The sequence below is a fragment of the Cyprinodon variegatus genome, unplaced genomic scaffold (assembly GCF_000732505.1).
Source record: "Cyprinodon variegatus isolate N-32 unplaced genomic scaffold, C_variegatus-1.0 Scaffold93, whole genome shotgun sequence".
NCBI classification, from domain to species: domain Eukaryota; kingdom Metazoa; phylum Chordata; class Actinopteri; order Cyprinodontiformes; family Cyprinodontidae; genus Cyprinodon; species Cyprinodon variegatus.
This window is the reverse complement of record NW_015150546.1, coordinates 54,423-78,837: the sequence shown is the minus strand read 5'-3', so window position 1 is coordinate 78,837 and position 24,415 is coordinate 54,423. Positions and strand designations below refer to the sequence as shown.

General features: G+C 38.3%; 2 protein-coding genes across 3 annotated transcripts in view; both read right to left on the bottom strand.

Moving 5' to 3' along the window:
- Window positions 1-1,644: 1,644 nt before the first annotated feature.
- Window positions 1,645-3,864, bottom strand: LOC107084142 (glycoprotein hormone beta-5-like). Of its 2 annotated transcripts, XM_015373832.1 has the most exons (3): window positions 3,807-3,864; window positions 2,787-2,988; window positions 1,869-2,057 (listed from the first exon to the last, which is right to left on the bottom strand). In XM_015373832.1, exons 2-3 carry the CDS (start codon window positions 2,985-2,987, stop codon window positions 1,869-1,871), a joined length of 390 nt encoding a protein of 129 aa, XP_015229318.1. In that variant the 5' UTR covers window position 2,988; window positions 3,807-3,864. The 2 variants fall into 2 exon arrangements, with proteins under 2 accessions (XP_015229319.1, XP_015229318.1); XM_015373833.1 differs by lacking the exon at window positions 3,807-3,864 and having other exon boundaries at window positions 1,645-2,057; window positions 2,787-2,987.
- Window positions 3,865-15,839: 11,975 nt separating this feature from the next.
- The window catches only part of ppp2r5b (protein phosphatase 2 regulatory subunit B', beta), a gene marked incomplete at its 5' end in the record, with an annotated part of 26,028 nt that continues 17,452 nt past the window's right edge, over window positions 15,840-24,415 (bottom strand). Inside the window, 6 exons of the mRNA XM_015373821.1 lie at window positions 15,840-17,494; window positions 18,185-18,286; window positions 20,823-20,950; window positions 21,171-21,290; window positions 21,399-21,449; window positions 21,782-21,835. Of these exons, the coding sequence (XP_015229307.1) occupies window positions 17,266-17,494; window positions 18,185-18,286; window positions 20,823-20,950; window positions 21,171-21,290; window positions 21,399-21,449; window positions 21,782-21,835 (684 nt within the window). The remainder of the gene's footprint in view (window positions 17,495-18,184; window positions 18,287-20,822; window positions 20,951-21,170; window positions 21,291-21,398; window positions 21,450-21,781; window positions 21,836-24,415) is intronic.

The window sequence follows — 24,415 nt, the reverse complement described above, 5'->3', positions numbered from 1 at the left end:
AATGTGTCGTTTTCCCTGTAGTAGTCTGTGGTCCCGAAAAGCTGCAGTTGTCTTGTCATAAATGCCAGAGTTCTTCAAATATAGCAGAGTTCTGAACAGTTCCTGAAAGCTGGAGCATTATTTCACTCCCTGTGTCCCACAAAGAGGAGTGCTTTTATTTATTGGTCCAACCAGTTTCCAGCCATCATTAAAAATGTGCCTGCTTGCTTGATAAAATATTTTAGTAAAGTGGCCAGCCTGTTTTGCAGTGATGCTGTATTTGCTGATGTTAACACCATGTAACAGGCGTAAGGACTGGTGTTTGGTAAAATGTGTCTTGGTCTTGGTTCTGTTGTTCTTTACTTTGCTCCTTGTTTTCTAGTTTTATTGGTTTAATTACAGTTTTGTTGTAATTTCTAGATTTATATTAGTTCTCATGTTTTTCTGTTGTCCTCTATTGCCCTCTTGTGTGTGTGTTCCTTTCCCCTTGGCTCCCTCGTTGCCCCCCCTCACACCTGCTCCTTGTCTGCTCGTTAGCCCTCCCTTTGTCTCTCTCTGCTATATATGCTCTCCCTCTGCTCTCACTCTTTGTTGGTTCCTTGTCGTCGCTGTCCTCCAATGCTGTTGTCCACGTTCCTTGTCTCTCCCTGGCTCCTCGTGTTTGGTTTCCCCAGATGTCTCCATAGTTCTGGTTTGTTTTTGATTATTAGTTGGATTTTTGCATTCCTGCCTTTGTTACTGCTTTTGCCCCATTAAACTCCCAAGAAATCTCCTCAACCTCTCTGCCTCTGCATTTGGGTCCAAAACCACAACTAACCCTGACAAAAATGTCACTTTAATTATGTCATCTAACACAAAAATGCATGCCTTAATACCTTTTTGACACTAGATCAATTCCAGTAAATTAGCAGGTATGATACTAGGTCTTGATATGGTAAATGGGTGGGTCACTTTTACCTGGTAAATCAGTTCTGCCTTTATTCACACATAACTCTGACCAAGTAAACGGCCAGTAAATTACTGGATAATGTCTTTAGTGTGAAATGGGCTTAATTAACTAGAGCACAGCTAAACAGAAGAAAATCAAGGGTAGTAGCTAACAGAAAACTATTGAACTATACCCCTACATGTGCTAAAAACACTAAACTGGGTAGTTAAACAGACCAGAATGAACTAATATGGAGAAGAACAATGACATGGCCAGAAATATAAACCTTCATTAAAAAAAAAACCTTATGGCAAGATTAACAACAGAGTACAACAAGATTGGTATGAACATAATAAAACAGAATGGAAAACCCTAAAAATACATAAAAGAAAACCAAAACATCTGAGGATTGTAAAACTCTAAAATGGAGTGGCTAAGCAAAGTGAAAGGTTTTCACACAGAGGAGTAGAATTATAACATTTCTCCACGGTATTAAAATGTTAATGTAATTATTTAAATTTTATGCCCTCAACTTCAAAATCTAAACTTTCAAAGTCTAAAATATTTAGATTTTCCATGCTACTATTTGATGTCATGATTTGCACAGTGGATCTGAAAATTAGGTTTCAGGCTAGTGAAAAAAAATAGTAATTTTGAAGCAGAAAACTTTTTACAGACTTTTCACTCAGAACCTTATATTTTAATTAGTCAATAATACAAACACCAGCTCACAGAATATAATCATATTGATGCAAAACAAAAAATATACTTTATTACCAAAGGCACTGAGCTTATTTAATGAATACATCATGCTTGAGCTGGTACTGATTGCTGTTTGTTATAGAAATTTGAGTACACACTACTTTCAGTATACATATGCAACAACTAATTGTGCGTCTTAAAAACTCCCTGTAATCTTATTCAGTTTATTTATATCAACAGAAGAGAAAGCTGTCTTCTTTCAAAAGGTCTGACACTCTGTGTCCTCCATAGAGCATAGGTTGCAGTGGCACTGCAGGGCCATTGGATAATGATACAGAGGGGAGATGTTGGGCAGGCAGCCCGGCAGTCGAGCCATCATGTGTCGGATGCGACTGTATGTGCAGACGCGGTGATGTCGGTGGATGTACGGGGGCTCAAGTATAGGTCTCTGCAGGTTCACAAACAGAAAACACATCATGGCATGTACAATGACTGCACTAACCCGTTAAATAAATATATAATAATAAAACATGTCACAAAATATAAACATATAATATTTATTTATATATAAATATATAATCAAAATATGAAATAATTGGCATGAAGTGAGGTTTCACAGAAAAAGTTATCTCACAGCACTAAACATAAATGTCACAGCTCCAGTGTGGGCAATAGATTTTATTTTTTTCAATAAATTATTCCAATCAATTCAAACCTTTACAATTATTTCCAGATTAAAGTCCAGAACCATTGAGTCTAGTTGTATCCATAAAACAGTGAGATTCAGTAAATCAGAAAGTCAATTAGTAGACAATTTCTAAAAAAAACACTATCTTAGCAGTCTAATTAAGTAAACAGAATACCTCATTTGTTAATATCAATATAGATATATCAATGTATATCTCTAAACTTATTTATTTTCAAGTAGGCCTATTCATCACTTGTAAGTGTTTAAAACATCTACAGTATTTGGATGAAACAGAACGTGGAAACACTTTGCCATAATCATATCTGTGCGTTCTTGTAACCAATCTTATGACTCAAACCCTAAAGTTAAATTAAAAACCTCAATTCATTTTCATAAGTTAAATAATTTATTTCAACAATAATATAAACATTTTTTTACAGAATTTAGAAACCAACCAATGCTGTTTGGCTGTGACACTTTTAACTTTACCTCCCAGGTGTAACAGCGCCCCCAGCAGGCCTCTGTGGTGACATGCAGCCCTTTGCAGCCAGGCTTCTGGGCCACAAAGGAGAACTCGCGCACTGCGCAGCCTCGGAAACTCTGGAGTGGCGTCATCATGGAGACGCACGGCACCGCTGCCATGGCAACAAGGTGAAAGAGTACTAATAGGGAGAGAGGATGGAGCCGCATGCTGGATATTATGGAAACACATAAAGAGAGTTAAAGCTGAGTAACCTTGATAGAATACATACACTTTCAACTTGTTGTTTGGTCAAGATGCCAAAATTAAGTAAAAAATAATTTATATTCCTTTTTTATTATCATAAAAATAAGAAAGCAATAGTTTATGACTGTAAATAAGTCCTTAGTTGCTAAAAAACAGCCCATTTATCCTCCTGTCTTTATGTAATTTTTAGACTAGAGATTTTAGGCCCCTTTTTACTTAAAAGAAAAAAAAAAGTTTATCAAAAAAGCAAATGACTCCTAACACTCTCTGGTGTTTGTCATTAAAAAACATTACTTTTAGACCACAACGTGCATCCTTAAGCATTAATATCTATTTAGTTGTAGAAATGGTCAGTATTACATGCAGGTAAGATAGTTTATTTCTCTTTTTTTTTTTTTTTTTTTACCTCATTCAAGATGTAGGGCTGCTTACTAATTCATGATGCTTTATTCATCAATGATATAAAATTTTGAGAAATACTTTTACCGAACTATATGACAATGTGCAGCAAAAAAAAAAAAAAGGTTACTTTTTAAAGATTACATCATAAAGTCATGTTAAGTGTCAGTTATTCAAGCTGGTCACGCAATTGTTAAGAATCAAACAATTAAATAAGCAACAGACTTAAATGGCTTAAATGTTTTCAAGAATTATAAGAGGCAGTGTAACTTTTGATACACATTTTCCCCTACCAAGATCTTGATTACTGAGAATCTACACAAGCATTATACATATGCAAATTCTAAATTCTAATCTTTAAGTATCATATAAAGAAAACTCACCTTCAAAGCTCCCAAACTGGTTGAGGTTTCAGCTGCCTGTGTCTCTCAGTCTGGACAGTTCACTAAATGGAACAAAGCTGTCCCTGCAGTTGTTCTCAGTAGGCCATTAGGTTGAGCGGACATGCTGACATCATAGCAAATCCAATGAAATACCATTAGAGTTCCCTAAATCATAAAAAAAACAGAGTTCCTGGAAAATACTTGTGATTGTCTATATTTTGTTAACCTCAGCCCGCGTCTGTCTGTGTGTTTTTGAGTGTGTGTGGGTGTTTTTCACATCTCTTGCTCAGTGTACTACTGTATGAGTTGAGGGTTGGCAGGACTGAACCTGACCCATGCAAACCAATGCATATGCACTGTTACATATAGTTGGATGTTTAAACCACTTATTTCACAGAAAGGAGGATTTTTACCAAAACAAAAACTTCTATGCTTCTATTAGTTAGAGGTTAATTATCAGCCATTGCTCAAGGAACAGGATAAAAAATTATTATTGCCATGGCTAAAGAGGGCTGATAACTACTAAAAGCAAAAGACTTTAAAGATAAGTGAAGAACATAGGGCTAGTATAGCTATTTCAATTGAATGAATGGACCAAAAAAAAGTAAACTGCAAGTATAAAAAGTAAGGCTGACAAGATGGCATTAGAACTATAATGATTTATATGTTTTTGAGGTGGTGGCACCAGTAAAAATACACAAAAAAGAGCTGGAGATGCCACAAATGAAGATGCTTTTATCAGCACCCACCAAAATGGAAAGGATTGGAAAAGAGTGTTTCAGAAAAATTTGTTTGGTTAAGTACTTTGAAAATAAAGTCAGGAGGTTAGGTTGATATGGCTTGGACATGTTACTGAAGGCGTGATTGCATAGAAAGGTCTCAGGGAGAGATGGAAGCAGAGTGTGATTCACTTCAGGGTGGCTGGCTGCCGGCGGAGCCCGCGGACCCGTCCCCGCGGCTCCCCGGGGCGCCGGTCAGAGATCCAAACACAAACTATAACAGGTCCAATAGTGTTCATGCAGACTCAGAGATTCAGGAGGCAGAATCAGGTCAGATTCAGGTAGGCAGAAAGGTAACAGGAGTTCTGGACTAAACTCCCCGATGGCTCACAACAATCTGGTACCTCTGACTGGTCTGAGAGTTGGATGTATAGTCGAAATGGCAGGTGAATTTGATGGAGGCTGATTGGAAACGAGGTGGAGCTGAAAGGTGTGTTGAATGATGCATTAGACCAGTGCTAGTGCCAGTAATCATGACACAGTTAGCTGCTGACTTATGGCAAAATGTTTATTTATGGTAGAGCAGGGGTACTTATCCCTCTCACTATGATCTTATAGAAATATTTAATAAATGGGTAACATGGATCCTTCAGCTAAAATACCACCAAAATCCCACCAATCCATTCTACAAGTATTTACAGACTGAATTACGGAGGCAGTTTGGATGTTATCATGGAAAAAGTGGTTTGTCATTGCACCCATGGAACCGGTCTCCTGCCTGCTCACTGGGGTTGCTGCATCGGGGACACTTTGGACAGCTCTGAGCCACGTCTCATTTGGCAGTCAAACGGCTGGATTCTGTCTTCCTGGTAAACCAGGTAAGTGACTCACTCTGATTATCATCTCCTGTCATTTGATTGTGGTCACTCACCTGTGTTTCTCCCTCCAGAGTGTCAGTGACTGGGCGGTGCCCCACCTCCCTCCTGCAGCCACTGCCGTCCACTTATTCTCAGCAGCCCGCGTCTAGTTATGTTTTATTATTTTTCTGTTATTAAAAAGTTTTGAAACTTCCCATTGTCTGATTCGCCTTGAATACTAGGTCCATTTGTCCTGTTTATGACATAATGACATCGACATTTTCTTCAATTGTCTCCTAATGGCCTCATATGTTGAATATAACATCTCACTGTGACACCTATGTTTCATTCCAGATTCCCCTCACAACCATCAACTTTCATCCTCACTTACTTTTAGGAATTTAGGTGTATGTATAGCTGAACCTCTATGACATTTAAATTTGATTCCATTTTCTGTTGATGATCTCATTTGTTGAACCTAATATCAGTTAGTATCAGGCATTAAAGTTTGATTCCAACTTACCTTAACCAAAGATATTTTATAACATCACACTTTTATTCCAAAGCCGCTAAATGACCTTAGATGTACAACCTAATATCAGCCTATGAATTCACAATTTTATTTCCATACCCTTGAAAAGCTTAGACTGTCCTCCTCATTTCCCTTTATGATTTTATATGTCAACATAGGAAAACTCTATCACATTTAACTTTAATTGCGATTTCCCTTTGTGACCTCATATGTTGTACCTAAGATTATTTTATGATATTAAACTTTGATTCCAACTTTCCCAAATGACCTCATGTGTTGAACATAACATCACTATATGATATTAAATATTCATTCCAATTTCTCTTGACAACCTTAATCTGTCCTCCTTATTTCCATCTATGACTTTGAATCCTAATCAGGGAATACATCTATGACATCATATATCCATCCCAATTTCCTTAATGACTTCATAACTCCACTCTAAGATCACTTTATGACATAAGACTTTCATTCCAATTTCCATAAATTACTCCATATGTTGATGAGAAGATCAGTGTATGGCAAAGGTTCCCAATCCTGTTGAACCCGTCAAGCACACCAGAAAAGGTTGGATGATTAGGAAGCTTCTGCAGTACTTGATTGAAGAGGAGGAGCCATAATTTAATCAGCTGATCCAACTTTCCTAATAGCCTCATATTTGGAATCAAAGATAATTTTATAACCTTTATTCCAAATTCCCTAAAATACCTCAGATGTTCAAGATAATATCAGCCTATGATATTAAATGTTTATTTCAACTGCCCTTGACAACCCTAGATTGTCATCTTCATTTCCCTTTATGATTTTAGATGTCTTCATGGGATAAACTCTATGACATTTAGCTTTACTTTGGATTTCCCTTGATGACCTCATATGTTGAAGTTAAAATTAGCCTATGACATCAAACTTTGTTTCCAGTTTATATTAATAAATGTAAAATCATATTATGACTTCAAACTTTCAGTCTTGTTCTGGTGTTCTATACCTTTTAGGTGTGGCTCTGCTTCCAAACAATCCAGTGGCTGAATTACGTGGTCAGCATGCAGTCAAGTTTAACCTCAGAGTCCTGCCTATAACCTGACTGTTTGACTCAGGTGTGTTGAAGAGAATCCCCTAAAAGATGCAGAAAACTGGACCTGAAGGCCCTGGAAATCAGAAAGCCTTTTTAGATGTTACTTTTGGATGAACTATTTAACTTCAGTTTTTCTTTATGTCCTCAGAGATTAGTTCTGACATTAACCATTGACATATAGTCTTGATCGTAATTACGTTTTTAGTATCAAACTTTAATTTGGTTTCTCTTTCTGACCCCAGATGTCAGTCTTGCATTGACTGCTTGACATTAAACTTCAAATTAAGTCTGTTTTATGTTTTAACTGTTATGAATGCAATGCGTGATGTTTGAACACTATTGACCCTCCCCTGTTCCAGAGAGCCACAGCGGCCAGCACTACATGTAGTCGTCAGCACTACATCCTTGTCATTCGTGACCTCACCAGATCGATTAGAGCTCTGGAGATGAACATAGTGGAAATAGAACATCTAAATGTGTCCGCCGGAAATCACGAGCACATTGAAGCTCTCAAATCCAAACGGCCATATTTTTCAAGCCTGTTAAATTCTAAGGTCTAATGGTTGTTACTCAGGATGGATGCTCACTCTACAGGAGATTATTTTTCAGCTTTGAGAGAAAACATGGGCAGAGGTGATCCACTCTCTGTCTTATACTAGATAGCAGCTGAGTAACCAGGCCAGATGAGGAGGAGAGCTGTGGAGTTTTACTCTTCTCTGTCTGAGAGTGAGTATAGTGAGTATAGTGAGAATGAAGAGCTGCTTGGACAGTTCTGTAATGAGTTATCTGACCATTTGAATTGAGAAAGCTTCCTGGAGAGGTAGCGAAACGTCTTCAAATCTTGGAAACCAAGTCCAGTGGATTTTTTATTTATTTTTACGGAATGACTATGACCTGGATGACTGAGAACCTTTATCAGCATTATCTGAGGGTCTTTTTCACAAAGCACTATCAACAAACTCGGAGACAAATTGAATAAAATTTGAGTTTTTGGTTTCCTAATGTCTGCTGTGAGTTATTTCAATCACCCTGAGTAGTTTTATGCGTGCGTGGCAACTATAAAAAGCCTTTATCAATCGAGCCCTGTTTTGATGAGTCACCATGACAACAGGCAAGATGAAGTCTGCCTTTTTCACACCAATGGAACTAGAGGTTTAAATGTAAGCATAGGGTGAGTTGAATTATTTTTTTAAAGGAAAAAGAAAAAGTGCTATAGCTGCAAAGGAGAGGCAGATGGCCTAGGAGGAGATAGCTGCTCGAATTAATGCGTATGTAGTCTGTTATGGCAGGCCATTTTGACATTATTAAAAACTCTCTCCTCTCTGTTGTTCCATTTGTAGATCACTAAAATAGGATTCTTCCTGGTCAAAATCATATTCCTAGTCAGAGCTGTATTAATAGATTAGGTGCTGCTGGAGGTTTCCTCCTGTTGAAAGGAAAAATTTCCTCTCCACTGTTGCTATAAGCACGCTTGGTGTGAGTATTGCTTTCGATCAACTGGATTTCCTTAGATAGAAAACTTTGAATCAAATTCTATGAAATGAATTGTCTCTGTAAAATGCCTTGAGATGACATGTGTTGTGAATTGGCACTATATAAATAAACTGAATTTAATTAGTATTTGCAACATTCTGAAAATTTTTTTCAGGTCAATATAGAGTCCAGTGCAGGCTTCTTTTCTAAAAAAAATGTATCTATTAATCTAAAAGAGCATTGGATTCATCACTGAATGAGTGGTGACCTCGAGCACCACTTAGCAGCAGTCTGAGCATCCCTTAAACAAGATAACTAATTGGGGAAAAATTTTTGGCTAGGTAACAAAACTGATTTGACACCAGATCAAACAGATGTGGTTCTCTGATGTAGGATTTATTTAGAGGGGTGAATGTGGCGTTGTCTTTAAAAGGAACTCAATGACTTCTCAGTCTGCTGGTCCAAAGTGGTCTGACTTTTTGCAACAGGGCTGTGTTGCTGCTTGCTTCCAAGGGCACTAACCCTAAACATTAAAGCTACAGGTCTAGTGCCCCTAGTGTCTAAATCAAAGGTGGGCAACTCCAGTCCTTGAGGGCCGGTTTCCTGCAGCATTTAATTCATCCTTGGTCCAACACACCTAAATCAAATGCTTGAACTACTTCCCCAGTATGCAATCAATTGCTCTGTTCGAAAACCTGGGACGCATCCTTAGAAGGCCAGATTCGAAGTACGATTACGTCATAGGTCTGGTCGGATTCCAAGAGTCTTCGTTATGCGACCTTAAAATGCGTCCTTCTTTTTGCCTGATTTGAAGGACGGGTCCGATGTATCCTTGGTATCCTTGATTTACCCAGGATTCATTGCGAGACCAAGCAAGCCGTGATCAGAGGAAAGGTTACTTGGCGCCGAACAATGGTGAAAATTGGAAGTTCAGTTTAATATAATACAAGTCAGTGAATAGTTCCGCCTGAGATTAATGAAAATAGTTGTTTTAATGGTTATTGAGGCAGATACTGTATGTGGCGGTAGTGTTTGATTTATCTAAAGGTTTTTATCTGTTACTGTGTAAATGAGTTTGGCTATAATTTAAGGACAGATTCTAATATATCTGCAGTGTGGGGACTATAAATCTGATAGGAGTTTTATCTTTTTATTGCTGTTTTGCACAATATGCTTAACTAAGATTTTTTTGTTGTTGAATATTACAGATTTTGCAGATATTTTTTTTATACATAGGCCTACATTGTTTAGATTTACTTATATCTTTCTACCCCTTTTATAGAATAGAATAGAAAATCCCTTCATTTTCCCACAATAGGCAAATTTACAGCAGCAGAAAGATTATTAAAAATGGTCACACAAATGCGGACCTTAGAAAAATGTATAAGAATAACATAATAGGGAAGAGTTAAAAAAACTAAAAAACAATACAATACTATAAAGTGTTTTAACAATATAAAACTGGAGAATAAATAACCAATATGCAGCTATGGACATTTTTACAGTGATGGATATTTGAAAATAGCAGCAACATCAGAGATGTGCAAAATGACAGCAGCAGGTTATTTAACTCACTAAGGTTTCTATCATTACATTTGATTTGATTTATTCCTGCTCCCGGTGGTTGGAACCTTTATTCCACTCTGGATTCTTGTGAGTGTAGTCTTTGTTCACTTTACAGTAAAAAAATAAATAAATAAACAAACAGTTTTGAATTCTTTTCCTGCTTTGTGTGTCAACTTTCATGGTTGCTAAGCAACAGAGCTTACGGCGGTAAAACCCGCCGAAGGGTAGACCTGGTCGAATTTACAGCCAAAACTCTTCCGGTATCCTTATTTTCAAGGACTTCGAAGGATCCAGTCTAGGTAGACCGCGTCCTTGGAGGATGCAGCCCAGGTTTTCGAACAGAGCCAATTTCTCCAGAGTCCTTTTAATTATCTATTTACTTGATTCAGGTGTGTTAAGTCAAGGACATATCTAAAAGTTGCAGGATACAGGCCCTCCCAGACTGGAGTTGCCCAACCCTGGTCTAAATAATGCTCAGTATTACTATTAATAAAACTGATTTTTCTTTCTGCATCATATTTATCTTCTGATTTGCATTTGTAAAATATCTGTAAAATACACTTATGTGAAGTAAAAGTTTGGCAGTTTTGCATGTAGCCCTATATGAAATATATTTATTTTATAGGAAACCATTGTGTTAAACATATATGGAGTGATTTTAGTTGCTTTCTAAACAGAGTTGCTACCTGGATTTATAAACAGAGCTTTAACAGGATTTCTAAACATAAGTCAGTAGGTCTCAAATACCTGCATTCTAATAAACAGGCTGTAAATTGCTGTTTTGATAATACAACTAAAATAGGTTTATCAAATTGCATATAATAAAGTGCTATATTTCTAGTATTTTAATTTTAAATGAAGGTTTCTAGTATTTTAATTTTAAATAAAGATATATCAAAGGTATATATCAAAGTTAATGCAATTCAAGAGATTTGACAAATAAGGCCTACAACATTTTAGTTTACCATTGATCTCAAAAGGTGTTTTTCCACTAGTTCAGTATAAATCTGTCCCATGATAGCACAGGTGAGTTCTTTTACCAGATTCCTCCATCCATTTGGCAGAAAAATACTGAAATAAATTGAAGCTATAATGAGCCCTTTAGACAGAAGCTAACTAATATACACTACCGTTCAAAAGTTTGGGATCACATTGAAATGTCCTTATTATTTTGAAGGAAAAGCACTGTACTTTTCAATGAAGATAACTTTAAACTAGTCTTAACTTTAAAGAAATACACTCTATACATTGCTAATGTGGTAAATGACTATTCTAGCTGCAAATGTCTTGTTTTTGGTGCAATATCTGCATAGGTGTATAGAGGCCCATTTCCAGCAACTATCACTCCAGTGTTCTAATGGTACAATGTGTTTGCTCATTGGCTCAGAAGGCTAATTGATGATTAGAAAACCCTTGTGCAATCATGTTCACACATCTGAAAACAGTTTAGTTCGTTACAGAAGCTACAAAACTGACCTTACTTTTAGCAGATAAAGTTTCTGGAGCATTACATTTGTGGGGTCAATTAAACGCTCAAAATGGCGAGAAAAAGAGAACTTTCATCTGAAACTCGACAGTCTATTCTTGTTCTTAGAAATGAAGGCTATTCCATGCGTGAAATTGTTAAGAAATCGAAGATTTCCTATGGAATCCTATGGAGGATTCTTTGACGAAAGCAAAGTTTGGTATAAAAAAAAAAATCTTATTTCATATACAAATCCTTATTTCTAACCTTGTCAATGTCTTGACTCCATTTTCTATTCATTTCCCAACGTATGGTGGTAAATAAGTGTGACTTTTCAGGAAAACACAAAATTTTTGGGGTGACCCCAAACTTTTGAACGGTACAGTAGTGTATGTCTCAAAGATATATTCTCGTTAAAGAACACAAACACATTTCATAACATTTTAAAAGCAAAACTGCTTAGGAACATTTTGTATAGCAGTGAGAGATAATGTATGAGTGGTGACTGATAAAAACAACACAGACTCCCAGAGTTGCTTTCTCAAAGTGAAATTTCATTTTGTCTTTTAGCACATAGATGTTTTTTTTTCCTCCAGTCTACATCCCCGTTATGTTACGTACAGTAGTAAGCATCTCTACATTCAACCCCCCCTCCCCCACTGATGTGTTGGTCCCCAAAATATACATCTTTTTCAACCTCTCTATCATCCTCTATTGTTTTTATCATCAACAAAACAAACACAGATCATTGGGCAGACAGTGCAAATCTAGAAGTTCTGTGAAATTGCTACGTAATGCGGTTGTAGTTTTTATTAACATTATATTCTCATCCTGTTGCTCTGACTTATTGCAATGCTATCATGTATAAAATTCTTTCCTTCTCCCTTTATGTCTCCTCTTGTTTCCTTCTTTACTGCTTGTCATCAATTTATGGCCAAAAGGTAGAAAGATGACAGTCATCTATATGTTGGAAGATACCAGAGCGCTCATTTGCCTTTTATTTTGGACCGGGGCTGGAATCAGGTGAATTCATTTAAGGACAAAGGGCTGTCTTTGTAACCCAAAGGCTTTTAAAATCTGAGAACAGTGAGGGGTGAGGTCCTGTATTCCTTGACAAAAACAACCACGTTTTTGGGGGGTTTCTAAACAGGCAAGCCAAAACAAATAGAAAATAAAAAGTTTGTGCCAGATAGTTTCGCTGATACATTTGATTTGGGTTATAGCAATTGTGATTTGCTTTTCTCAATCAAGACAAGGTTTGAAATCCAGCAAAATTATTCCAAATTAAAATCTTTTTATTTCTAACTATTTTTTTTTTGTTACGAAAACAAGAATGGACTTCTTTGGCAGGCTGAGTTAGACTTGATGGCGACACAATGAATGGGAAAATAAAAATAGCTAATTTCTTCTTGTTTAAACAATCTATAACATATTTTCTGTGATTTCCAATGATACTTTTTGTTATGTTACATTCTCTAGCAAAATTTAAATAGTATATGAATCAAGGTCATACTTAGATAAACTGGATAGCATTTATCAAAGGTTCTGATACAGTTAAATATTTTAACTATTGTTTTGATCCAAATAATTAAATTTCTCCTTGTTAGGCCTGAAAAGATATGATTTAATGATTTATTTTTTTTGTTTCTGGAGAGTTTTACTGCAATCCAGAATATTACAAGTAATGTTTTTTTCCTTTGAAGTGGGGTTGTGCGAGTTACTATCAGCTGTCAATATCTTACGCGGGGATTACGCCACAAGGCAAGCTAATGCAGAGGTTCTATTAGTGTCCAGTTTAGTTAAACCTGAAATTCAATATATAACCTACCCCCCTCCCCTTCTTGTAGATTTTATTTACTGGAGTCATATTAACAACTTTCGTTATAGTGTGAATAGTGTGAACAGACAATGTGGCATTTTGTAAATAGGTAGCTTTAAAAGGGTGTGCTAAAAGTTGGTAATGAAATGTTCTGTGGTTGACTTCACCTTATTGTGAATTAGCTGGTATGAAAACAACCAGATGATATGAAATGGCTCCAGATGGCTAAATGACAGGAAGTGACTTTAAAAAAGGTGTGGAATCATATAATTAGGATGAATTCAGCTCAACTATGTTTCCAGTGAAGAAGATAAATGGTGGCACCCCTGCAGTGATGCTAAAAAGTAGAAGGAATTGCTAAGATAAAACTGAGAGATCCATGTCTTAATCTAAAACCCTCCTTCCTCTAATAGAAGTGGAAAATTACCCCTAAATCTGTAAATAAATTAATTTGAACGTTGTCCATTCAGGCTGAATCTAGTGTGTTAATAAGGGTTTCTGAATGTTTTGTAACAAAGCAACTGACAGGTAGCTCTGCGTTATTAGCATTTAAAAGAAACAATCGGGGACATTGTGCGATACATTCGAGAATCAAACCCCCGTCCCTCAAAAAAAGGAGAGGAGAGAGAAAACAAAACAAAGAGAACGGCTTCTTCTCCTTCTTTATCACTCTTCCTACGCTCGTCTTCTGCTCACTGATCCTCTCACGAAAACAAATCATCATACACACACACATACACCCCCACATTCACTTCCACAACCTTAACATCACCCACAAATAAGGTTACATTTCATGATCAAATAGAAAATAAATAGCATCAGAATTGTTTTTTTTTTTCCCCACAAGATGAGCAAAGTCATACAAAAAGACAATAAAATAAACATAATTACAGAGCAAAATTGTTTTTCATCAAACAAATTTACAAATAATGTAGTACCTTAAGACAATGTGAGTATCATGGATGCAACAGGAGATAAAACATGTTTTTTTTATTATCCTGTCTGACTCCCTACAAACACACAGATTATCCTGAAAGAATGAAAATATTGCTAAAATAACTTTTTTTTTTTTTCGGTTTTTCTCCCCTCTCTTCACCTCACTACACTATCTTAATAATCAGACAAGAATGAATAATTGTTTTGTTGCTTCGCAAAGAAAAAGGTTGTCGTCTCCACGGTCCCCTCTAGCAGCTTCAGGATCGGCCAAACCTAACAGACGTTCCTGATTCAGAAATCCAACTGGATGGCAGTGTTTTTCTTTTAGTTTGAAACCTTTGTGGTATCTATTTATATGTAACACCACAGTTTCAGGCTTGTGTGGATATATCTTTGAATAAGAGGCTTTGCTTGTAGCTACATCATTACTACTTTTATTGTTTAGAGCTTTTTCTTATTAAGACAAAAAACTGTTAAAGTTGGTAATTTCAACCACTTTACCATCTGATGACAAGAGAGAAGGATGCACAGAGGCAGTGAAGAAGATAGTAGCTAGCATGGATACAAAAAGCAGATCTATATTTAATAAATGCTTTAGGAAAAAAAAAAAGCATATCCCATGTTTAAGCAGCTAAATGGCCGCCCTGATCACTAAATAGGGCACTATATAGTGATTACACCATTTTAAATGAGTGTCCAAACATCTTGTGGATGAAAAAGTAGCCTTGAAAAGTAGTGATCATCCAGGATATATATATCCCAGAATGCTTTGCAGGTAGAGCTCTCCTCGCAAAGCGTTATGGGATTCGATATCACAGCGGCCCGCTGTCGCCATAGGCTGTCACAACTCGACTGCGGCGAGGAATAATGTCTGTCTAGGGGTTAGAACGGAGATTCGGGCACAGCCAGAATCTATCTGAGCATTCTGTTTATGTCTTTACTATGGTCTGGTCCCATATGAGAAGATTATCACCCCCCCCCTAGTGGTCTGGACCCCTGAAGTTATGCGGTGCTAGTTTGCAGCTTTTCTTAATTTGCAGCTATTTTTGGTACTTACAAATTTTTTCCTGTGTTTGTGTTTTCAGTAGGTTTTGAGTTCTCATAGTCCTTGTTTATTTATTTATGGGGTTTTTCGTGTTTGCAGTTCTTTCTGTATTAGTTGTCCATTTATGTATTTGCAGCATGTGTGTAGGCACAGGATAATGTCCCCTTTTCATGGGTACCAACTAGTGTTGCGCCGATGCCATTTTTTGGCCCCGATACTGATACCCGATACCTGGCTGTGCAGTATCGTCCGATACCGATACCATAATAATGTAAAATAATTGCCATCACAGCTTTGTCAAGCTGCTGCCTACCTTTGTGAAGCAGGAAAAAATCTAATACAAAGTGAATCCAGTAGAACTTTTTATTGCCTACCAGGAGTGGGTGACAATAGTTGAATAAACTTATGGCTCTCAAAATGGTATCGGTGCCCTATTTGTTGGTACTCGCCGATACCGACACCATCATTTTAGGGCAGTATCGGCGCCCCGTCCGATACTGGTATCGGTATCGGTGCAACACTAGTACCAACTGTAGTCACCTAAGTATTTGCTCAAAAAGGCAAAATCTATAACTCCCCTCCCTAGCGTAACAGCCTTCATTCTTGTCGATGTTGCTGATTTCATTCCACCCTGCTATGATTCATATTGCATCCAGGCAAATATTGAAAATAGTTATGTTCAAAGAAAGTTTTATAGCCTAAAATGCTTTATAGATCAATTCATCAAGTTGCTTCTGATCAATTCACCAAATCTGTTTTATTTGCATTACAGTGTTGATAATTTTTCTCTTACATTTTAACCTTCCTGTTGATTTATCTACGTTTTTATCTAAGTTTTTCAACCAAGTTTGTATTAAAACTGTTGATTTGGTCTATATGGAGATTCAAAGATTTCAAAGCAAAAGAAAAACAACTGCTGCATATCCAGTCTATCCCTGCCACCCTCAGTTAAGGTCTGTTAAAGGGGTTTTCTGCTGAATTTCAGCACTAACATTATGGCCTCATTACTGCGTAAAAATTGGGATTTTTTAGTCGGCCTTCCCCTTTTATGGTTTCTGCTACACTAGTTTTTCTTCCATAATACGCTACAGAAATATCCAGACGTATGTATATCTATATATATTTATATATATATAAAAACATCATCATCAGTAGTAGTTAGAGTAGAGTAGTAGTAGTAGAGTAACAAGTAAGAAGAAGGAACAATATTGTACTTTATATCAGAGTCATCACCATCGTAATCGGCTTCAATTGAAGTTTACTGGGACTGTAGGGGATCCTGTGGTGGGACCCAGATGGGGACGAGTCAGCGCCACAACTGGCTGAGTAAATCTTTGTGTGTGTTTGGGTGCTTACAGGGATCTGTGTGTCTCAGTCAGTTGTGTGACATATGTCTAACGGCCATACACTTTTGGTAGCTCGTTTCTTCTCTGATATTTACACTAAGTACCTTCATGTATGTAGGTTGGTCGGTTGTGTGCAGCGATAGCTTTGAGACATTTGTGTGAAATTGCTTCATCTGTTTTCATTCATGGATTGTGCTATGCACGTCAGGATTAAGCATCTTTCAGTTAAAAAGATAAAGATGAGGCCACAGTACAGACTATGACTCTGTTGGTCAAATGTCAAGACAAGTTAGACACCAAAAGAGACACTTTGTCTCTTTGTTTTGCAGCTGGTCTGCAGTTTACTGAATGGGATAATAAATAACATGACAGGCTGCACCTTTTTAGAGTAATGAACTGCAACATGACGTGTGTACAGCTAAAAGTGAACCAGTTTCACACAATGCTGTCAGAAAGAAGGTACAGCTTTGCATCACAGAGATTGCACCTTTGTACAAGAAGCTGCCACCTCCATGATACATGATAAAAAGAAGTGATTTTATACCTTTTCTGTCTCCCAACACTTTCACCACTAAGCTCAAGTCCCACTACCCTTCCCCCAGTATTATCCCTCATGTGTGCAGCGGTGCCTAGGTGGCGCTCTCCCCGGCTCCAGAGGACGCCCCGCTGGGTTTTGGCTCGAGTTGGTCGGACTGAGCCGTCTGTGGGGAGGAAGGGCTCAGCGGGTCTCCTCTCTCGACCCTCTCCTGGAGGTTGCGCTGGTTCCTGGCGGCCTCTGTAAGCATCTGCATTCGACGCTCCTGGTACTCCTCCAGGCCTCGCCAGAGGTCTGCACGCTCCCTTTCTCGCTTCATCTCCCTGGTGAGGCAGTGGGAAAGAAAAGATGGAGGAAAATATCAAGACGGTTAAAAGAGAAGAAAACCCGTAGGCAGATTTCTGATGTTGTTGTAGCCTTGCTTCATTTCCTTTCCCCCTTGTGTCTCTCTTTCCTTCCATTCACCCTTATTTACTTCCTTTCTTTTTTTTTGTTCCTTATGTTCCATTCCCTGTTTCTTCCCATTTTGTGTCTGACCTCTCTTTGTTCCTCGTGTCCTTCTTCAGTTTGTGTGTTATTCTCTAGCAGTTATTTATGGAAAAAAAATATTGAAATGTGTAAAAAACAAAATCCAGATAACAGCTTGTAATAAAAAAAATTGAAGTGTTGCTAAACCCTTCCTTCAAGGTATCAAGAAGGTCTGAGGACCTAGAAGTCTCTGCCAATCTAAAAAAGAACCATGAACTTTCCAACCTGAGGAAGAAGTAAGATTGTGCAGTGGATAAAGAGGCTAAGCTAATAATTTTCCTGAATTAGTTTTTATCTTCAGTTTAAATAATTAGCAGGAAGCGCTGTTTGATTACAGGATGACCTAAACCATGCTGACTCCTGGAATAACTTCTAACTGGATAGATAATGGAACAAAAACTGTCTCAGGAATGACTTCAGATAACTCCTGCTGTCCCTGTCGTATCCAGTGATGCGAACAGAAAAGGACAGTGAGTCATACTCACTTCTGTTTCTCCACTTTGTAGGAGGCAGTGAGGTCATCAAACAGTTTGCTGTTCATCTCCATGAAAGTCTTCAGCACGTTGTAGATCAGAGACACGATAGTTCTAGAAGAGTAGAGAAGAAAAAACCTGAATCCACTTGATCGCGACACAAGATTTAAGCTGTGGGTGAGGCACCGTGTAAAGTAACAGCCTGGGGCTGAAAGTAAGCAGATAATAAAGTAGTTTAGATGGTTCTTCTTTTTCTGTCCAGTTCCTCTGCAGCAACTTGCTAAAGTATTCACAGCTGCATGTTACAGCTAAAAACTAGATGAGGTAGACCAACACAAAGTAATGTATTTTGGGAAAGTGGAAGGTAACATTTCAATCTCCTTTACTCATATACTCCTAAATAAAATCAGTGTGTCGCAGTGCGTTTGTGGCAGGTATGACTCAGATATTTTTAAATTAATGCCCAATATTGAAGCATGGTCTGTGCTATGTTATTCCACGACACAATGCAAGAGGGACAATCACGAACTAGCTGTGGGTCTAGATACGGCCGAGGCAGTGAAGAAGTGGAAAAATGCAAGAGGCAAATTTGTGCGACAAAGGAGGGGTGATAAAGTGTGCAGGATCCAGGTGGAAAAAGGGTCCCAGCATTCTTGCTCTTCTAGCTGGTCCAACTTCATGAGTTGGACCAATGGCGATCATACAAACAAAACAAGCCAGTAAGGTACCAAACAGGAAATATAGTGGAGAGCGGATGTAGAGTTGACCAATCAGAGGGCTCCTGTCTGCGGTCACCCACAATTTCAAAGAGGTGCAGCAGAGTGTCTCCGTCTCTGCGTTAACTGCGACACGCACACAGTCGACCTGGTTTTCGAGTATAAATCAGACTTTAGTTCTTGTCAGTGTCATGGCGGGCCAGGGTCTATCTATGATTGTAAGGGCAAGAGGCAAGACACACCCTGGACAGGTCGCTAGTCTGTCGCAGGGCAACACAGAGACACACAAAGACACAGAACCATTCACACACACTAACACCTAAGGAGAATTTAAGGAAGAACAGTCATGCTTTTGGACTGTGGGAGGAAGCTGGAGAACCCAGAGAGAACCCATGCGTGCACCGGGAGAACATGCAAACTCCTTGTAGAAAGATCCCGGTCCTGGATGTCCTGGATCCTGGCGGCCAGTGGAAAGAGGTTTTTGTGTTTGTCCCGTCTCCTGATCGTCCACTGTTCCTCCCCCGGGTTTTTGGCTCTATATGCGGGGAGGTTCAGTTTTTATCTCAGTAAGCCTGGCTCCAGGGAGGAGACCAGTTTAAAGTCCTGCATCAAGTTCTGGTTCCACGTTCTGCCTTGGCTACCCTCTTCCACTGAGCCTGCTCATCTGCACCTGATCCTATCTGCTCCTGTGCGTGACCACCTGGTCACGCTTTCGGACCCTGTCAGACTCTGAACTCTCCTGGGAGCTTGTGGATGCCTGGAAGTCTGGATCCTGCCACCTGTTCTGTTCCTGCCTGATCTGGATCCTGTTCCTGTCTGTTCTGGATCCCTGACCAGGATCGGCTTCCTGCAAGACCTCTGGGACTGCAGCACTTGGGGACATTCTAGGACTGGACTGTTAAACCAGGTAAGTAGCCAACTCAGATAATCATCTTCTGTCAGATGACCGTGGTCACTTACCTGTGTTTCTCCCACAGAGAGTGTCTGAGATTGGGCGGTGCCCCGCCCCCCTCCTGCAGTGTCCGCGAGCCTCAGCTCCACTTTAGTTTTCTTTATTTAATAAACGTTTTGAACTTTCCTACTGGCTGTTTTTCCTTGAATACTGGGTCCATCTGTCCTCGGTTCATGACAGTCACCTTGATAGTAAATAAAACCCAGCTGGTCTGTGAGGGCCTCGGGTTTATTGTAAAACAAACGGCATCATAAAGCCCAAGGACCATAGCGGAAGATGTGGTTAAGTTTAAAGCAGAGTTAGGTTATAAAACAATGTTTATGAATTTTGACATCTCACAGAGCTCTGTCCAGTCTATCATTTGAGAATAGAAACAGCTAAGCACAACTGTACATCTACCAAGACATGGGTCTCCTGCTAAACTCATAAGAACCAAAGAGGCGACCGGAAAAAAACAGGGGTCTACAGCTCAGGTGGGTATCTGTTGAAGGGAATCATGAGTCATTCATCCACAAATCGGGCCTCGATGAAAGGGTGAGAAGAAAAAGGTCAATCTGGAAGAAAGCTTCACTTTTGTCATAAGCAACAAGGCTGAGCTGAAAACCTTTATGATGGAATTAAACTGCTGTAAAAAGCCTAAATCTCCTACCAGAGTTTAAGATGTTTAGGCGCAAATTTAAATAATACAGCTTGTGACCGAAAACAGGTGAGGATGACTCACATAAAACACAGACAAGTAAAAATCATGACAGGTTTTGCTGTAAATTGGATTTTCACCTAAAAAACAAAGGGTTGGATTGTGTTTGTCATGCTTAAAATGCATCTGTTTTCACCAGAATTATTGTTCAACCATCAGTTTCAACAAATATTAGTTTATAACACATTATGTTTTGTTTCTATGGCACACTACAAATAGAAATACACACTAAAAAAGCAATGATTAAAGTTGGTGTGTGTGTGTGTGTGTCTGTGTGGGCCATACTGGTTCCAGTGCTCCTTGGAGACTCTGTAGAGGGTGCCGAACACCAGTGGCAGGATGACTTGACAGTTCTCTTCTATCAGACTGAGGATATACTCATTGTTCCAGAAGTAAAGAGCTCGCTCCGCTACCTGTAACATAACAGATTAGCTTACTTTTATTTATCAGGCAGCTAGTGAACTGTGAACTGGTTCCTACAGGTTAGTTTTAGCCTCTGTAGTACATTTGAAAATAATGATATTATGGTAGTTTTGTAAATTTATTTTACAAACAAAAGTGTAGTATCTGTGTTTGTGGGACTTCTGTATTTATTTCTAGTGTTATTCTTCCACTTTGGTATTAATGTATCACCTGAAAGTGAGGGCTGGAGATACAGGCAGCAATCTGCTTAAAGAGAGGGTCCTGGATACGGATGAACTGTGACGGCTCTATCACGTCCAAAATCTCCTCAATCTCCCCCAGAAACATCACCTGAAATCCCCCGACAAAGACACAACGGTTAAGTTAATGCATGACATGGAAAAGGAGGAGGAAAAGGCAGTAGGAGGGGGCAGACATTAACCAGCTGCTGCTCTTTACCTCTTTCTGGGTGCAGGTTTTCGGCCAGTACTTGAGCAGCCCCCTGATGATCTGCAGGATAAAAACATACAACAAAGTAAAGTAAACTGTGGCATCTGAAGGCACTGAAAGAAGTCTGGGATGTTGATACTGATATTGTAGAAATATGCATCTTTATAAGTTAAAAAATTTGCTTCAACAAGAAATTTTTGGTTTATCTGTACATAATGTATACATTATTATGCAAATAGAGAACAATGTGAAGACAGTGTTAGGCCTCTGAACCAAATTATACATTGAAAAGGCACCACAAGGTGCAAATATGTTGTTATGCATACACGGGCAACTCATGCTTCCACGCCAAAATTACATTATTAATTTTGCTTATTGAGTTGTAGACTTACGTATTCAGTCACTGTAGCATCTTTCTCCATAAACTGCACCACACAGTAGGCCAGCTGTAACAACAGAAAACACTACAGTTTGGATGAAGGCCACCATGATGAATGTAGTTTTAAATGGTAAGAGACACTTGTTTAGTGAGTATTTTCATAAAAGATTAAACTCTTCAAAGATAAATAATAAAAATGATGTTGTTACATGTGGAGTTCAACAAGGATTGGTGCTAGGCCTAATATTTTATCTGTGGTTCATTAAGGTTGTTAGAATTTGTGATGTGAAATCCGTAGAGTAAGGATTGGGATCATCTTTTCAGATCTTAGCCCCTATATTAACTGAATTAAAACTGCTTTTAATTTCAAGTAAAATCGAAAATGTTTGCAGGATTACCATACATTTTAGAAAATGAATATTGCCTGCTTACTGCTCACAGAAAGTAGACTTAAAGAACTTCCAAATAAACATAAAAAAGGTTTTTGAATTTATTGAGGTCCTTTTCGACAGCAGAGGATGCAGGTGTGGTGATTTCTTTTTTAAAGTTTGCCATAGTGAAAAATAAATCTACATTCTATGGGCATATTTAAGAGCAGTCAGAGAGAAAAAAGGCCATAAACTACTAAATCTGTGCAATAAGCAATTTAGAGGCATGGATGCTCTATCCAGCTGAGAGTCCTGTTTGTGCAAATGGAGGGAGCGACAATTATGTGTTTTCACATGGCTGCTGAACACACTAATGAATCAACAAACGCATGTGTGCATTGGCCAGTGATGATACAAGAAAAACATTATTTTAAAAACTGCAGCGAAAAAATATGTAATGATCTACAGTATCTCTAGCACACATCATGAATAGGCTACCTCTGCTGTAACAGGCTCCTCTATACTGCATCCACAGCCCAGATAGGCTGCAATAGCTGCAGTATAAACCACAATAACACCACCATGGAAGTTTTGTGGATGCTTGAAACAGACAGGAAGCTTTTTATGCTCAATCATGCATGGTGATGAGTATAGTTTAAACCTCTCCAAGACTCATTAAGGTTCCTAACAGATTTAAACTGAAATAATCTGGTGCAAAGGGGGAAATAATATCTGCAATTTAGCAGAAATAAAGTAAGGTTTGTGAACTAGGTCAAATAAAATCTTGCTCATAGTGCTTAAAGCCAAAAAATAAAAAGACAGCATTCTACTTGTAAAACTTGAAAGAACCAGCAGAGCCACAAGCGACAACAAATTGGGGAAAAAATTAATCACTTTGAAAAACAAAGATTGGCAAAAAAAAAAAAAACAGTTCAACTTCTTTAAATTCTTCTACTTGCAACATTTTATTTATGACACCAGTTTATAGGTATGGCTTTAATGAATGTACATACGTATATTTCTGGAGAAAAACTAAAACTTGGGTGAACTGTCATTTAAGTACTCCCTCCAGCTGTTAAAGAGACAAGAATCTTTGCCCTAAAATTTAAATGGCGCTAAAGTCTGGAGAGAGAGCTTTATTAATTCTGTTTGAGTAGAAATATCCCAGCCCTCGTAAATACCCCCGGTCGGTCCCTATTATCCAGAGTGGGTCGGTACAGTACGTGTGTGTGTGCTAAAGTGTGTTTTGCGGTTGCCCCCTCCAACCAGGCCGGTTGCTGTGGTGAGTGAGCGCGTGTTTACTTCGGAACGAGTGATGTCACACGCATGAAGTCCCCTTAGGGTAACGTAGGATATAGTTTAGACCTCCCTTCTCCCTTTTTATTGTTTTCTGTTTTCAGCTTCAATCAAACCTTATTGTTTTTTATGATCTGTTTCAATTCTGATTACAGCAAACTAAGGTTGAAGTTTTAGGTTCTGATGATGTCCGTCAGATTGTTTGAGTATGTAACATGTCTCCCATCTGTAGCACGTCATTGTTAGAGAATTAAGAACGGAGGAGGGCTATAAAAAGACTCATACGAAAAAAGATATAGTAAGCTTCAGCACAAAGAAAAGAATAAAAAAGAGCTGCCACAAAATAATGGTGCTGAGAGGTGGAACCATTACAAGCATTAGAAACGCATTAGAGAAACTGTTTGGGGTAAATATGTTGGAGTTTGTTGTCAGGCTGGGCTTTGTCGGGACAGGAGTGATTCTTTGGCTTTAGATTATGACCTTAAGTCATTTTAAGGCATAAAAGTGAGGGGTTTACTCTCTTATTTTTTTTTTTTTGTATGAGCTCACATAGAGTAGAAATATTTCAGAAACCTGGTGTTAACCTCTAAATACAACATTTCTTAGAAGAAGCAGGCAATTTAGGCTTAACGTTTTTGTAAAGTACACGGATTTGAGAGAGCACCTGCTTCCTTGCAGATTACTTCTTTTAGCACATCATTTAGATCAGGGGTCTTCAACGTTTCCCAGGCTAAGGAACCCCAAACTGGTGGCTAGATGGGAGCCAGGACCCCCTAATTATACATATTGTATGAAATTGTGTTATGTCAAGCTGGTTCTATGGTCACTCACTGTCATGTAACTAAAGAAATTTCACCCTAGGATTATTAAAGTATTTCTGATTCTAATTCGTCACTGTTGGGACAGGTGTTGTAAATGAAACGGTGCCCAGCTTGAAAGAGCTCCTGTGTTTCACTGAATGTGTGCATTGATGACTGAAAGAC